General features: G+C 39.1%; 1 protein-coding gene across 1 annotated transcript in view; it reads left to right on the top strand.

The window, feature by feature from the left end:
• Positions 1-17697, top strand: part of LOC106083578 (uncharacterized) — a 36585-nt gene that overhangs the window by 8341 nt on the left and 10547 nt on the right. The window contains exons 3-9 of the mRNA XM_059361750.1: positions 27-598; positions 796-1191; positions 6175-6325; positions 6510-7002; positions 13729-13807; positions 13887-14006; positions 17410-17692. Coding sequence (XP_059217733.1) covers positions 27-598; positions 796-1191; positions 6175-6325; positions 6510-7002; positions 13729-13807; positions 13887-14006; positions 17410-17692 — 2094 coding nt within the window. The remainder of the gene's footprint in view (positions 1-26; positions 599-795; positions 1192-6174; positions 6326-6509; positions 7003-13728; positions 13808-13886; positions 14007-17409; positions 17693-17697) is intronic.

A 17697-nucleotide genomic window follows, 5' to 3' on the forward strand; every position in this document is an offset into this window, starting at 1 on the left:
CGATTTTTTTTCATTTATTTTTATAGAGCAGAAGAAATGCAATGCCTGCGTTCCAAGGAATGTATCGATCGAGATAATATTTGTGATGGAAAAAGGGATTGTTCCGATGGCAGCGATGAGACGGTTGAGGTTTGTGCTGGAACTGGTTGTTCCCCTGTAGCTTTCCAATGTGGCTATGGGGGATGTGTGGTGGGCAACGCTCCTTGCAATGGTAAAATAGAGTGTGCTGATGGTTCTGACGAAGCGTGGAGGATGTGTAATAGAACAAGGCCATCATCTGTAACATTGTCACAATTGCCAAAGATAACACCAAAACCTCCGCAGCAAAAACCCACACCTAAACCACCATCAAGACCAATACCCAAGCCCACGCCTGGTCCCATTACAGCCCCCATTGACAGCGAGGAAGGACGCAGGTGTCAAATACCTAGAAATCTTCAAGGCTATGTTGTACAATTACATCCACAAAATGAGACATTGTCTGCTGGAGATTGGGTTTCGGATGGCGATACTCTACACGTTGCTTGCCATAACAAACAGAAAAGCGATTCTCTATTCTGTGAGGATGGAACATTTAGTACTGACTTTCCCAAATGCTGTAAGTTTGTCCATCAGAATGATTGTTGGATTGAATTGGATATAATCATTACTCCAGATTTGAGCATAACACAAAAGAGGATAGATTTGGGATGTGGTGGCTATAAACCCGTTTCAGGCAACCATTTGTAGTTTTCATAACATTTTTTTATGGTTTTTGTTCCATATTTGAAGAATGCTGTTCATTATATTTTCCAGCATTCTGTGAAAAAAGTTTACTCCATGGCCTCTCAACCAGATATTCTGAAATATTCATAAATGGCGCACCGGTCGATGCCAAAGAGTTTGGATGGAAAATACCTCCGGGTGCTGAAATCGATGTTTATTGTGGTATTGGCTATAAGCGAGTTGGAAACAATCCACCGCGACAGAAAATTCAATGCCTGCCTGATGGCACCTTCAGTGCTGTGCGTGAGCCATGTATTCAGGATTGTGGTAATCCAATAGCCGATCGAATAGATTTTACACGGGATGGAATACCCACAAAAAACAACAAAGTTCCTTGGCATGTGGCTATCTTTGCTAGGCAGGATAATGGAACGATGAAATACATTTGTAGTGGTTCCATAGTCTCGCCAAGTATAATACTTTCAGGTAAGTGAAAGGCAAATATTGGGTTGCCCAAAAAGTAATTGCGGATTTTTCAAAATATATTTATGTTGAAGATGCCAAATATATGAATGTTGAACAAGCAAAAGCGTACTGAGTTTGGCCGGACCGAATCTTGGGTATCCAGCACCATGGACTCGGCTAAAAATGTGCTCTTATTAACTGAGTTTGTATTGGCATTTTTATGGTGTCAAGCAAGAAGTCATGTCGGGATATCAGTACTGAGGTGAGCCTATATCACCTTATTGACCGATTCGGATAAAACTTGGAACTGATGTTGTAAATCATAAGATAGTGGCTTGACCCAAATTTCAGCTAAATTGGAGGATGGGAAAAGGATGTAGTGCTCCCTACAAGGCATTACGCGGTCCTCTGACCAATCAATTACAAACGGGTGAGAGTTCCTGGAATGTCTAGTATCCCTGTCTAACATCCTTACATCAGGAATAAGAAGACTAATCTCAGATGAACACACACCATGAAAGTACCGATAGAACAGCGCCAAACAACCCACATTGCGACGATGATGAAGAGAGGCAATAGAGTTGGAAACCCCATTGTCCCAAATCAACGCCATCGCTCTCCTCTGTACACGGTCCAGTAGCTCCAGGGATGATTTCGAAGCTCCAGCCCATACATGTGAGTTGTACTCCATTTTCGGCCTTATAAAAGTGGTGTCGATGTTAAGAAGATCAGACGGAGTGAAGTTTTCCTTATACCATTTAAGGAAGCCTAAACCCTTGAATACTCCTTTCGAAACTTCAAACACATGTTTAGCCCAACGGACATCATTTTGTATTTTCATGCCCAGAACATCAAGAGCTTCTGATTGCTCAACATCTACAAAGATGATCGTAATGGGTCAGCGAATCGTTTGTGTGTGCAGCACCGAGTCTTCCGTGCATTAAAATCTACTCGAAATCATTTGACCCCACTCAGAAATGGCCAGCAAATCCTGGCAGAGGGTATCGTCCTTAACCCGCCTCTTGTCCTCAATCTCTCGAAGACTCGGCCTATGGTCGACTGAGTACGGATGACAGAGATCACTGTCATGCGCAAATGAGTAGATCGGATCCGATGTCTGTGCCAACAGATTGTTGATGTAAATTAGAAAAAAAAGAAGGAGAAAGAACAGAGCCGTGGGTACACCTGCGGTTAATTTGTGCTCATTGGATGAGAACTCATCTATAGCCCATAAGTTTAGGCTTCAAAGGGCTGAAGAAGTCAAATCCGGCGATCGGTTTATACAGAGATCGGTTTATATCATACTTGCCATGGATATTGAAAGTCATAACACAAGTCCTTGTTTCAAATTTCAGCCAAATCGCATGAAAATTGAGGCTCATAAGGGCTCAAGAAGTCAAATCCGGGAAACGGTGTATATGGGGGCTGTATCTGTTTATAGACCGATTCGAACCATACTTAGCATGGATATAGAAAGTCATAACACAAGTCCTTGTTTCAAATTTCAGCCAAATCGCATGAAAATTGAGGCTCATAAGAGCTCAAGAAGTCAAATCCGGGAACCGGTGTATATGGGGGCTGTATCTGTTTATAGACCGATTCGGATCACACTTGGCATGGATGTTTAAAGTGTCAACATAAGTCTTTGCTCCGACTTTCTGCCATATCGGATGAAAATTGAGGCTTTTAAGGGCTCAAGAAGTTAGGCTTCTATGGGTTTAAGAAGTCATATCCGGGAATCGGTTTATATAGGGGCTATATCTGTTTGAAGACCGATTCGGATCACACTTGACATGGAAGATGAAACTCATCGAACTCAATCGAATGAAAATTGAGGCTTCTACAGGCGCTAGAAGTCAAATCTGGGGAGCTGTTTACATGGGGCCAGTAACCCGACTTAAGAACAACAAGGCAGCAGGAGCCGACGGGTTACCCGCTGAACTATTTAAGACCGCAGGCGACACGCTGATAAGGCGTATGTATCAGCTTATCTGCGCAAGCTGGCTAGAAGAACACATACCCGATGATTGGAACCTCAGCATACTATGTCCCGTACACAAGAAAGGAGATAGGACGGAATGTGCCAACTACAGAGGAATAAGTCTCCTCTCCATCGCATACAAGATACTCTCGAGCGTACTGTGTGAAGGATTAAAACCTAAAGTCTATGAGATAATTGGGCCCTATCAATGTGGCTTTAGACCAGGTAAGTCCACCCTTGACCAGATATTCACACTGCGCCAAATCCTGGAAAAGACCCGAGAAGGACAAATTAACACCTACCATCTATTTGTTGACTACAAAGCCGCCTTCGATACTCCTTTACGTTCAAAGGTATTTCAAGCCATGTCTGAGTTTGGTATCCCTGCAAAATTAATAAGACTCTGTAGGATGACACTTGCTGATACGCGTTCCTCAGTAAGAATAGGAAAGAATCTCTCCGAACCATTTAATACCAAACGAGGTTTCAGTCAAGGAGACAGCCTATCGTGTGATCTCTTTAATATCCTGCTGGAGAAAATTATACGATATGGCACACTAATCACAAGAGAGCACATGCTACTCGCCTATGCCGACGATATCGATATCATAGATCGGTCACCGGAAGTAGTAACTGCAGCCTTTGAAAGAATCGAAAGATAGTCAGTGAAAATGGGTCTGGCAGTAAATGGAGATAAGACGAAATGGATGGTTTCAACTCCCGAAAAGCCTTGCACAACCGAGCAGATAAAGAAAATGGAGAAAGTTGGGAACCACAACTTTGAGATAGTCAGTAACTTTATCTACCTCGGCACCGCCGTAACCGAAACGAATGACACCAGTTTTGAGATAAAGCGAAGAATAATACTGGCAAACAGATGCTACTTTGGACAAGGCCACCTCTCGACAGGCGAAGACTACACTTTACAAGACACTGATACTACCCGTTCTTTTATATGGTTCTGAAGCATGGGTACTTGTGAAAGCTGATGAGGCTGTGCTTGGAGTATTTGAGAGAAAGATTCTTCGTAAAATATATGGACCAGTTTGCATTAACGGAGAATATAGGCGACGTATGAACCACGAGCTGTATGAGCTGTATGACGGCGACGACGCACTAAAATACATCGGCTGCGTTGGCTAGGTAATGTTGTCAGAATGGATGAAGAAACTCCAGCAAAGAAGTCTTTTGAAGGCAAACTCGGTGGTACACGCAAACCGGGAAGACCAAAAGCCTGATGGAAAGATCAAGTGGTGGGAGACACCTCGAAACTTGGTGTCAGAGATTTTAGAATGAGCGCAGGGATGCGCTTGGAACTCTATTCTACGTTCGGCTAGTGGAACAAATATTCTGTCATAGCCAATTAAAGTAAAAGTAAGTGTCTATCTGTCGAAAGCACGCAAACTTTCGAATGCTTACAGCTAGGCGCTTAAAATTTTGTACAAATACTTTATTTTGGTGAAGGTCGGATGGGAGTGCAAATGGGGCATATCGATCCATGTTTTGATATAGCTGCTATATAAACTGATATTGGATTTTGAGTCTCTAGAGGGATAATTCTTATCCGATTTTGATGAAATTTTGCGAAAGGTGCTTTGTTTTGACTTTCAACATAACCTGGCATAGCTGTCATATATACCGATATCGGATCTTGATTTCTGGAGCCCCTAGAGGGCACAGTTCTTATTCGATTTGGCTGACATTTTGCATGACGTGTTTTGTTATGACTTCCAACAACTGTGCTAAGTATGGTTGAAATCGGTCTATAACCTGATATAGCTGTCATACAAACCGATCTGGAGTCTTGACTTCTTAAGCCTCTAGAGGGCACAATTCTTGTCTGATTTAGGTGTAATTTCGCATGACGTGTTTTGTAAAGACTGGGCACTAAACTGTGCTGAGTATGGTTGAAATCGGTATATAACCTAATATAGCTGCCATATAAACCGATCTGGGATCTTGACTTCTTGAGCCTCTAGAGGGCGCAATTGTCATCCGATTTGGCTGAAATTTTGCATGAGGTGCTTTGTTATGACTTCCAACAACTGTGCTTAGCATGGTAGAAATCGGTCTATAACCTGATATAGCTGTCATACAAACCGATCTGGGGTCTTGACTTCTTAAGCCTCTAGAGGGCACAATTCTTGTCTGATTTGGGTGAAATTTCGCATGACGTGTTTTGTTATGACTTCCAACAACTATGCTAAGTATGGTTGAAATCGGTCCATAACCTGATATAGCTGTCATATAAACCGATCTTGGATCATGACTTCTTGAGCCTCTAGAGGGCGCAATTGTCATCCGATTTGGCTGAAATTTTGCATGAGGTGCTTTGTTATGACTTCCAACAACTGTGCTTAGCATGGTAGAAATCGGTCTATAACCTGATATAGCTGTCATACAAACCGATCTGGGGTCTTGACTTCTTAAGCCTCTAGAGGGCACAATTCTTGTCTGATTTGGGTGAAATTTCGCATGACGTGTTTTGTTATGACTTCCAACAACTATGCTAAGTATGGTTGAAATCGGTCCATAACCTGATATAGCTGCCATATAAACCGATCTGGGGTCTTGACTTCTTGAGCCTCTGGAGGGCGCAATTGTCATCCGATTTGGCAGAAATTTTGTACAACGGCTTCTCTTATGACCTTCAACATACGTGTCTATTATGGTCTGAATCGATCAATAGCTTGATGAAGCTCCAAAATAAACCTATCTCCCGATTTTGCTTCTTGAGCCCCTACAAGGCGCAATTTTTCGCCGAATGAATTGAAATATTACGCAATGACTTCAACAATGTTCAGCATTCGTTTATGGTCCGAATCGGACTATAACTTGATATAGCTCCAATAGCATAACAGTTCTTATTCAATATTCTTTGTTTGCCTAAAAAGAGATACCGGGAAAAGAACTCGATCCATGGTGGAGGGTATATAAGATTCGGTTCGGTCGAACTTTTAGTTATATTTTTTTATTTTTTTATTTATTTATTCATATTTATTTTTTTGTTTATTCTATTTTAGCTGCACATTGCTTTTGGAATAATCTTAAAAATAGCAAAATCCCTAATAGTTATTTCAAATTTATTGCCGGCAAACAAGACAGTGATTATAGTTTCTCCCGGGAGGGCTATGAGCAAATAAGAGAAGCGTCATCCATTGAAGCCTCCTTCTTGTAAGTTTCTACGCGCATTTTTTTGGTAATTTTATTGTGGTTGTAGCAGAGAAGCGGGGCCACCAGACACCATGACTGTCCAGAGATATACGAGTACATGGTTTTTGGTGGCTATCTATTGTACTTTAAGGATTCCTAAAAGCCTTCTTAATAACATTTACATATTTGTTTAATACTCTTACAGCTATTCCAGTACGAGTTCACAAAAAATTGCCGACATTGCTGTTGTCCGCTTGAAAACTCCCCTAGAATACACTCAAAATGTATCAGCCATCTGTATGCCACCGAGAACCAACAGTGGTGCGGACTATGTGCCCTCGGGTTATGCGGGTTTTGTACCTGGCTACAGTCAGGAGCATAAATATCTGGAACAGGTTAATAGCTCTTCAATAGATCTTAATTCTTGTAAAACGAGGCCTGACCTGTCCAATCTGGAGGATGATAAATTCTGTCTGACTACAGTCGATTCGGGTGGCAGGCTATGTCGTGGAGATAGTGGAAGTGGATTTGCATCAAAAAAACATAGATATGAGAATTATCATCTGCTGGGCGTTATAAGTTCCTCACCGTCACACGTCAATGAATGCACACGAGATGGTGTGGTGACGGTAACCAGTGTGCTCTACATGAAGGATGATCTGTTTAGAAAATTTAATGAGACATTCTACCAAGAGCAAGCCTTATTTTGATAAAACCAAGGACATTTTAAATAAGTTTTTACCCAATATAACTTTAAAAATACAAATTAAGTCGAAAAACATATAAAAATGATGTGATTGAAATTATTTTGCAACCTATTCCAGATAATTATTTGAAAATTTTCTGTTCAGCAATTTGGCTTCAATTTGTAATTATACCCCACATAGCTACTGGATTGAAGGGTATGGTAACTTAGAGCATTTGTTTGTAACACCGAAAGGGAAGAGAGAAAAATAAATGGATTGACTCAGAATTATTTGATGATTCCATTAAGCCATGTCCATCTGTTGGTCTGTCTATCCACTTAATTTGAGCACAAAGCACCACTCACACTATCTATCCGATCATCTTAAAATTTGGCACAGACATTTGTTTTGGCCTAGAGACGAAGCCTATGGAAACCGCAAGAAATCGGTTTAGATTTGGATATAGCTTCCATATATTGGGTAGCCCAAAAAGAACTGCGGATTTTTCATATAGTCGGCTTTGACAAATTTTTCACAGCTTGTGACTCTGTAATTGCATTCTTTCTTCTGTCAGTTATCAGTTGTTACTTTTAGCTTGCTTTAGAAAAAAAGTATAAAAAAAGTATATTTGATTAAAGTTCATTCTAAGTTTTATTAAAAATGCATTTACTTTTCTTTTAAAAAATCTTTCTTTTAAAAAATCCGCAATTACTTTTTGGGCAACCCAATATATGTTGGCCCGACTAAGACTAATACAGCAATAGCGAGTCATTTGTAAACCGATTCGCACGAAAGAGTCTCCTATGTCTTTCATTATTTTTTTTAAATTGTATATAAATCGGTTCAGATATCTGTAGAGCTTCCATATATATGTATGGGATTTTCTATTCTAGGTCCATATATATTTTTACATCCGATTTTGACTAATGCAAATGCAAATTTTGCCCATGAATATTCCACTAAGGAACGGTGGCAAACTTCTCTCATATCAATGAGTGCAGTCCGATTCAAGTTAAAGCTCAATGGTAAGGGGCTTCCTTTTTATAGCCGAGTCCGAACCGCGTGCCGCAGTGCGACACCTCTTCCGAGAGAAGTTTTACATGGCATAATACCTCACAAATGTTGCCAGCATTAGGAGGGGGAAAACCACCGCTGAAAATTTTTTCTGATGGTCTCGCCAGGATTCGAACCCAGGCGTTCAGCGTCATAGGCGGACATGTTAACCTCTGCGCTACGGTGGCCTACGATTTGACTAATACTAAAATATTTCGGTAATTTGTTATCCGATTCTTGCAACATTAGGCAACAAAGTTCCTCTTATGACTTCTAATATCTTTGGAAAATTTCATAGTAATCGGTTGGGATTTAGATATAGCTCCCATATATCATATGTATCGCCCGATTCGGAATTTTAGAGCCTTTCCAAGTGTACTCGACGACTTAGCATGCATACCCAAAATAGTGTAGGGTATCAAAAGGTCAATTTCGCTCGACTAAAGCCCGTCATTAGTTATTTTTATACACCCCACCAAAGAATGGGGGTATACTAAACTAGTCATTCCGTTTGTAACACCTCGAAATTTTGATCAAAGACCCCATAAAGTATATATATATATTCTTGATCGTCCTGACATTCTTAGTCGATCTAGCCATGTCCGTCCGTCTGTCTATCGAAATGACGATAGCGATCGAACGCGTAAAGCTAGCCTCTTGAAATTTTGCACAGATACTTAATATGAATGTAGGTCGTTGGAGATTGCCAATGGGTCATATCGGTTCAGATTTAGATATAGCTCCCATATAAAATCGGTCTCTCGATTTGATTTCTTAAGTCCTTACTAGCCGAAATTTTGTCCGATTTGGCTGAAATTTTGCATCTAGTGTTCTGTTATGACTTCTAATAACAGTGCCAAGTACGGTCAAAAATCGGTATATAACCTGATATAGCTCCCATATAAACCAATCTCCCGATTTGAGCCCTTACAAGCCGCAATTTTTATCTGATTTGGCTGAAATTTTGCATCTAGTGTTCAGGTACGACTTCCAACAACTGTGCCAAGTACAGCCCAAATCGGTCTATAACTTGATATAGCTCCCATATAAACCGATTTCCCGATTTGACTTCTTGAGCCCTTACAAGCCGTAATTTTTATCCGATTTGGCTGAAATTTTGCATGTGGTGTTCTGTTATGACTTCCAACCACTGTGTCAATTAGGGTCCGAATCGGTCTATTACCTTATATAGCTCCCATATAAATCAATTTCCCGATTTGACTTCTTGAGCCCTTACAAGCCGCCATTATTATCCGATTTAGCTAAAATTTGGCGTGTAGTGTTCTGTTACGACTTCCAACAACTGTGTCAAGTACGATCCAAATCGATCTATAACCTGATATAGCTCCCATATAAACCGTTCTCCCGATTTGATTTCTTGAGCCCTTACAAGCCGCAATTTTTGTCCGATTTGGCTGAAATTTTGCATGTGTTGTTCTGTTATGACTTCCAACCACTGTGTCAAATACGGTTCGAATCGGTCTATTACCTTATATAGCTCCCATATAAATCAATTTCCCGATTTGACTTCTTGAGCCCTTACAAGCCGCCATTATTATCCGATTTGGCTAAAATTTAGCGTGTAGTGTTCTGTTACGACTTCCCACAACTGTGTCAAGTACGATCCAAATCGATCTATAACCTGATATAGCTCCCATATAAACCGTTCTCCCGATTTGATTTCTTGAGCCCTTACAAGCCGCAATTTTTGTCCGATTTGGCTGAAATTTTGCATGTGCTGTTCTGTTATGACTTCCAACCACTGTGTCAAATACGGTTCGAATCGGTCTATTACCTTATATAGCTCCCATATAAATCAATTTCCCGATTTGGCTTCTTGAGCCCTTACAAGCCGCCATTATTATCCGATTAAGCTAAAATTTGGCGTGTAGTGTTCTGTTACGACTTCCAACAACTGTGTCAAGTACGATCCAAACCGATCTATAACCTGATATAGCTCCCATATAAACCGTTCTCCCGATTTGACTTCTTGAGTCCTAACAAGCCGCAATTTTTGTCCGATTTGGCTGGAATTTTGCATGTAGTGTTCTGTAATGACTTTCAACAACTGTACCAAGTACGATCCAAATCGGTCTATAACCTGATATAGCTCCCACATAAACCGATCTCCCGATTTGACTTCTGGAGCCCTTATAAGCGGCAATTTTTATCCGATTTGTCTGAAGCTGGTGGCATCATTGGACGGTGTAACTGGTTGGCATACAAGATCAAATTCATTAATTATGGGCTTTAGGAAGAACATTAATCGAAATTCTTTGCGGCCTGGGCATTGGTGAGAAAATCCCCGTTTTTATGATGCATATGATTGCACAGATCTACTTACGACCAAGAAGAGTTTCCATGGATACATTAGGTTTTGATAAGCAACAATTCCAAGTTGTGTTCATGCTATTTTTGGCTACTTGATTTCTCTCTTGTTCCTATGTCCGGAGTGAAAATTTAGGTGTAAATGTCAATCCCAGGTAAGAATATTCCGATGTAACTGAGATCCATGTACCCTTATATAGCCACTTTTCTTTACTCGAAGGCCTTTCTTCCTTTCGAAATATCATTATTTTTATACCCACCACCGAAGGATGGGGGTATATTCATTTTGTCATTCCGTTTGCAAGCACATCGAAATATCCATTTCCGACCCTATAAAGTATATATATTCTTATATGTATAGAACTCGTTCTATACATATAACATAGAACTCGTCAAATGCGAGCCATGGTGGAGGGTATATAAGATTCGGACCGACCGAACTTAGCACGCTCTTACTTGTTTTTTATAAAAAATGCTGGCGATACTTTCGAGATAAACGTCAATTTATTGACCCGAGAGTGAAAAGGCTAGAAGGGGGAGCCATTCGTCGTATCCGTGATCTCCGTGTCGCTGAACACCCATCACGGATTACCGTTCAATCCAATGGCAGCAGGTTGTACGTACCGCACTGGCCGATGGAGTCTCTCATCGGCAAGGGCTACCGCCTCAGTGTACAACACACTGCTAAAACAATTACAATAACTGTGCACGAAGCCTCGAATGTCATCCATGGCGCCAAGTCGCTGGTCCCAGAGAGAATCTCTACACTGATGCTGACGATTTTGGATCTGCCTGGAGTCGAGTACCTTACAACTGTCCTCACGAGCAAGGGGGAGTTGTACAGACCGATCTCCCTTCTCTCTTCATTAGCCAAGACGCATGAGGGACTACTCCTCCCGCTGCTCTCATTGGACGATTATCATTTGCCGAACATCAGCATACATTTCGAAGGCTGCATAGGACTACAACGGCTTTACATTCCATCACTGTATACAAAAGTACACTTGTTGTGCTGACAAAGAAACCTTGGACTAACCATCTAATGCTTCAGGATATTGTGGCTGGACAAATTGCTGCAACCACTGATGTGAGGCTAAGGGAACTTTCTATTTGGTCATGTGGCGGCTACAGACACTTTGTTATCATTGAAGATATCTGTATCCGTTCACAATTGGCAGACAAATTTGCATTAATTTTTGTCCAATCCCACTGTGCGTCAATTGTTGAACTGTCCAGCTGGACCCACTCAACCTTTTCTCTTTAATAAATTCAAAGGAACGGTGTAGGTTTCATCGTAGCTTCCCGATGAGGATGATTCCATCAAAAGCGATAATTGCTCTTTTCTTCGTGTCCGGAAGGATACAATTTTTGAATTTTTCAAGATTTTGCAAAGAGTTCCGCAAATTTTGCACCTAGCTTCTAATATAGAACAACCGACTTGAGGTAAAATTACAACTTCATTTGTTGAGTTTTCTGTACCTGAACACTAGCTGCTGCCATGAATCTTCATGAAAAATAAAGTAAGAGCGTGCTAAGTTGGGCCGGGCCGAATCTTATATACCCTCCATCATGGATCGCATTTGTCGAGTTCTAAGCGCGGTGTCTCTTTTTAGGCAAACAAAGAATATTGAATAAGAACTGTTGTGCTATTGGAGCTATATCAATTTAGTCCGATTCGGACCATAAATGAATGCTGAACATTGTAGAAGTCATTGTGTAATATTTCAGTTCATTCGGATAAGAATTGCACCTTGTAAGGGCTCAAGAAGCAAAATCGGGAGATAGGTTTATATGGGAGCTGTATCAAGCAATTGATTGATTCAGACTATATTAGACACGTATGTTGAAAGCCACGAGAGAAGCCGTTGTACAAAATTTGTGCCAAATCGGATGAGAATTGCGCCCTCTAGAGGCTCAAGAAGTCGAGATCACAGATCGGTTTATATGGCAGCTATATCAGGTTATGTACCGATTTGCGCCATACTAAGCACAGTTATTGTAAGTCATAACAAAACACCTCATGCCAAATTTCAGCCAAATCGGATGAGAATTGCGCTCTCTATTGGCTCAAGAAGTCAAGATCCAAGATCGGTTTATGTGACAGCTATACCAGATTATGAACCGATTTGAATCATTCTTATCACAGTTATTGAAAGTGATACCAAAATACTACGTGGAAAATTTCAGTCAAATCGGATGAGAATTGTGCCCTCTAGAGGCTCAAGAAGTCAAGACCCAAGATTGGTTTATATAGCAGCTATATCAAAATATGGACCGATTTGACCTATTTACAATCCCAACCGACCTACACTAATAAAAAGTATTTGTGGAAAATTTCAAGTGGCTTGCTTTACTCCTTCGAAAGTTAGCGTGCTTTCGACAGACAGACGGACATAGCTAGATCGACTTAAAATGACATGACGATCAAGATTATATATACTTTATGGGGTCTCAGACGCATATGACGAAATTAGTATACCCCCATCTTATGATGAAGGGTATAAAAAAAAATTAAACAAATTTAATAATTACCAATACATTATACAATATTTTAATTTTTTTGCTTACCTCTGCCTTTTTGATCCATTTTGGAGTTAGCTTTTGTATTTTCAGATAACGGCTGCTTTTCATTAAACAGCTGACCTTTACAAAACATCTGTTTAAAGTCGCACATTTCTGCTGGCAAAAAAAGCTCCAGTAGAAATTTGCAGGTTCTCTATTTTTGAATTGTCAAAATTTGCTCTCTCTCTCTCGCGCTTTCTTCTGCTGCCAAATAAAGCACGCGAACACGCGACGACCAGTAAAAATTTGTGCAAATTTGCACAAAATTTTGAGTTCCCGAACACAGCTATTGTCAACATCCAACCAGTAATGTGTTTGACAGCAAACAGCTGATTTTTATTGCAAACAACAGATTTGAATAAAACGTGATAGTCGTCTTTCCAGTGTAATTTGCGAATATAAAATTTAAAATAGCAATATTTGTTTGTAATCACCGGGTTTATCCTCTTGCCAATAAATACAAGTCTAAAAGAAACTATCCGCTATCTATTACGATGTGCCTCTAGGTAAATAAAGTGGCAGATACTGCTGCAACTTGCTGAGCCGCACACAAACACGTCTATCTCTTCGCAACTCAGCGAGTACAGCCCTGTTACATAATAAATTAAAATTGGTAGGTTTTTTCAAAAGTTTTTTTTTTTTTTGTAGTGGCAATGCTGGTCTTTGGTACCCACCATCTGGTATCTCTGTAATTGACTAAACTTGTTTGCTCAATCTGAGCATGGAAAGAGAGAGAGAGAGAGAATATCTGTCGAGATTTTGTCTTTAATCGCTGTTCGAGCTTGCGTTATTCAGCTTAGTAATGTTTTAGCTCTTGATATAACCGGCCAAACGCTAAAACGGATGCTGTTGAATTTGTGCGTTCTGTTATACGGTGTGTTCCTTTGTTAGTGTATCAAATTAAAAATAATAAAATATAAACAAGCATAGTTGGAGACGCTATAAGCATATATGATTTGATTATCTTAAAAAAAAATTGCAAATTCGGCCTAAGGAAATGAAAAAAATTTACAATAATGCAATCATTTTTAAATTTATAATAATTTTAGTGAGTATAACAAAAATCCCATATGGTGAGTGATTCAAGGAAAGCAAACAAAAAAAAAAAAAAAACACAAAAAACAAAAAACAAAATCCCAACCAAAAAAGTACCGCGATAAGTAAGAATAAGTGCTTCATCGATGCTAGGTTTTCAGAATTAAAAACAAATATTGCGGAAATTGTTGGCATTTTGTCAACAATAGCATCAATTTCAAGACGTCATATCAATATGATTTTGTTTGGTGGAACGACCGCCAAATCCGAAGTGTTATCTGCATCAGCTTCGGCTTAAGTTGTTCCATTCATAAAATGTTTGTATACACTAGCGTACCGATACAATTGGTTTATACTCGTACATACGTACACTTTTATATATAATTCTCAGTATAAATATTCGCCACAGAAGGTTGGTATTTGTAACATGCAGACTACATGGTGTCAAAGAATGGACCAGTGGTTAAGGGAATAAATGTTTATTAATTCAAAAAAATTTATTTGTGTATGTTCAGTAGTTTATTGGGGGGGGGGGGGGGGGGGTCAACTTCTCACTTTGACTTTATGAGGTCGATATTGACTTCCTAATTGTTTTTATCAATGTTTATTTTGTAGCTGTAAAACTTTTCTTTCACAAAATTTGCTTCGTTTTATTTCAGCTGGATGTATTTCACAAATTTTATGTCTATTTATTTCACTAGGTTAACTTCATAAAATTATTTAGTTTTAGTTGTTAACTCCTTTTGTGTTTATTTCCTTATTTGATTGTTAATCGTTCGTTACTGTTACGTGGTGACCGATTTAATGAATGACAAATGACTGGCTTCTTTGCTTGCTCTTCAACAGATTTGAAGTCAAGCACAAAAAGAAGTCTGCAAAAACAAAGGCAACAACAACAGCATAGCTCCGTTACCTATGGTGGATGTCCATAGGCAAGAGATATGTGTGTATGTTGTTGTTAAGATCATTGCTTGTCATTCTGATGAGCAAAGCAATGATGCAGAAATTCAAATGAAATAGAAAGAGGTCGACAATCGAATGTACATAGATCGGTGGATGTCTTTTTATTTACATAAACATATGTTGGCAAATTGGATATGGGTCGTTCCATATCATAAAGAAAATTTAGAATAAATGGATTTATTTTCTAAATCAAATAAAAAAAAAAAACAAAAAAACTTAAAATGATGTATGAATACAGATAGTATTTGATGAATTTACACAAATTTATACAGACAAATTTACAAATACAAATTTTTAAAAGAAGAAAACACCTACAAATGTATTGGAAATTAAAATCATGAAATGAAAAATCGGTTGACATTAAACACCTATAAAGCAAACAATTTGTTTAGTGCACCCTATGCTTTTTTTCTTTTGATCCCCGATAGAAGGTTGGTATTTGTAACATGCAGACAACGTAATGTCAAAAAATGGGCCAGTGGTTAAGGGGATACAATAAAGATGTTTATTGATTCAATAAAGTGTATTTGTGTATGTGCAGTAGAGTGTCCTAAAAAGCAAAATTTGTTTTAACGCACACCCTCCATTTATTTTCCTTTTCATTGTAGTATCAATAATACGAAATATTATGGCGATCGGTTAACTATACGGCGTGCCGATTCGACATTCAAAATTGGATGTAGTATTTTCTAATGGACTTAGTTGAGGATTTTAGACGCTGTGCACAATAAATGCACATGCAGTTGCTCTAGAAGTGAAAATCGGGCAATAAACATGTAAGACAAATTTATTTAAATCTAAACCGATTTACATGAAATTCACCAGTAATATTAAAAGTCATAAGAAAATACTTCCTGCCAAATTTCAAGAGAATCGGTTAACAAATGAGCACTTTATTGCAATATTTCTCAAAATCGGACAAATATATACAATATGGGAGCTATATCTACATTTTAATCGATTTCAACCAAATTTTATAGATATTGTGGAAGTCGTTGAGGAAAGCGTTGTTCAAAATTTTCGGAATAAATGAGGAGTGAAAATCGGTTGATATATACATATATGGGATCTAAATGTAAATCTGAACCCATATCTATGAAATTCAACGATAATGTCGAGAGTCAAGAGGAAATCCTTCCTACCAAACTTCGAGAGAATCGGTTAACAAATGACCATTTTAATATTACTGCAAATCGGACGAACAATCGGGCATGTATATGGGAACTACATCCAAATCTCAACCGATTTTTTCCAATTTCAATAAGTTTCGTCCCTAGGTGGAAAAACATACCTGTATCAAATTTCAAAACGATCGGATGAAAATTGCGACCTGTAGTTTGTACGCAAATTAACATGAACAGACAGACGGACATAGCTTAATCGAATCAAAAAGTGATTCTGAGTCGATCGGTATACTTACCGATGGGTCTAGATATAGAATAGATATATACTTATACAAGGATGTAGGGTTGCCTAAAAAGTAATTGCGGATTTTTTTAAAGAAAGTAAATGCATTTTTAATAAAACTTAGAATGAACTTTAATCAAATCTATAATTGCCATTTTGTTCGATAACCTTTTGCCATCTTCCTGGCAAATTTAGTATTCCACGCTCATAGAACTTCTGGCCTTTATCTGCAAAAAACTGAACCAAGTGCGATTTTATAGCCTCATCATTGCCGAAAGTTTTACCATTTAAGGAGTTCTCAGTTTTTGGCGAGTGACCAAAGGTGTGTGCGGTCTAGCGCTGTCCTGGTGGAATATGACACCTTTACGATTGACCAATTCTGGTCGCTTCTCCTTGATGGCTGTATTCAATTTGTCCAATTGTTGACAGTAAAATATCCGAATTAATCGTTTGGTTCCTTGGAAGCAGCTCAAAATATACCACACCCTTCCAATCCCACCGAACAGACAGCATAACCTTCTTTTGGTGGATATCAGCCTTTGAAGTGGTTTGAGCTGGTTCACCATGCTTGGACCATGATCGTTTTCGACTAACGTTGTTGTAAACAATCCATTTTTCATCTCCAGTTATGATTCGTTTTAAAAACGGATCGAATTCATTGCGTTTAAGGTGCATATCACAAGCGTTGATTCGGTTTGTTAAATAAATTTCTTTCAATACATGTGGCACCCATATTAAAATTGACGCCAAACAAACAAATGTAAACAAAATTTCGCGCACTTTTTTTCTAAAGCAAGCTAAAAGTAACAGCTGATAACTGGCAGAAGAAAAAATGCAATTACAGAGTCACAAGCCGTTGAAAAAATTTGTCAACGCCGACTATATTACTACTATATTACCGACAATTACTTTTTGGGCAACCCAATAGATGAAGGAGGCATTAAAAAACTTATTCGAATTGTTGGGATTTTGTTAAGAAACGTGACTTTGATAACCCAGTTACCCTAAAGGGGCTTAAGTATATACTCTTTTCGATATTTCCCCCACCTCCCTCCCCACCCCCCACCACAGTACTGGGAGAATGTAGTGATGAACAATGGACCTGCGATGATGGCAGCTGTATTGAGGAAGACTTAATGTGTGATGGAGAGCGCAATTGTAGAGATGGCTCAGATGAGACTGCTATGAATTGTATTCACTTGGCCAAAGACTGTAAAGAAATTTACTTTCTATGCAGCTATGGAGCCTGCATAACCGGTTCACATGCTTGCAATAACATCACTGATTGTGCCGATAAATCCGATGAATACGCTTGCCTCAACAAAGATCTCGAACATCATAGGGGCAAATGTGAGTACG

The sequence above is a fragment of the Stomoxys calcitrans genome, chromosome 2 (genome assembly GCF_963082655.1).
Source record: "Stomoxys calcitrans chromosome 2, idStoCalc2.1, whole genome shotgun sequence".
NCBI lineage: Eukaryota > Metazoa > Arthropoda > Insecta > Diptera > Muscidae > Stomoxys > Stomoxys calcitrans.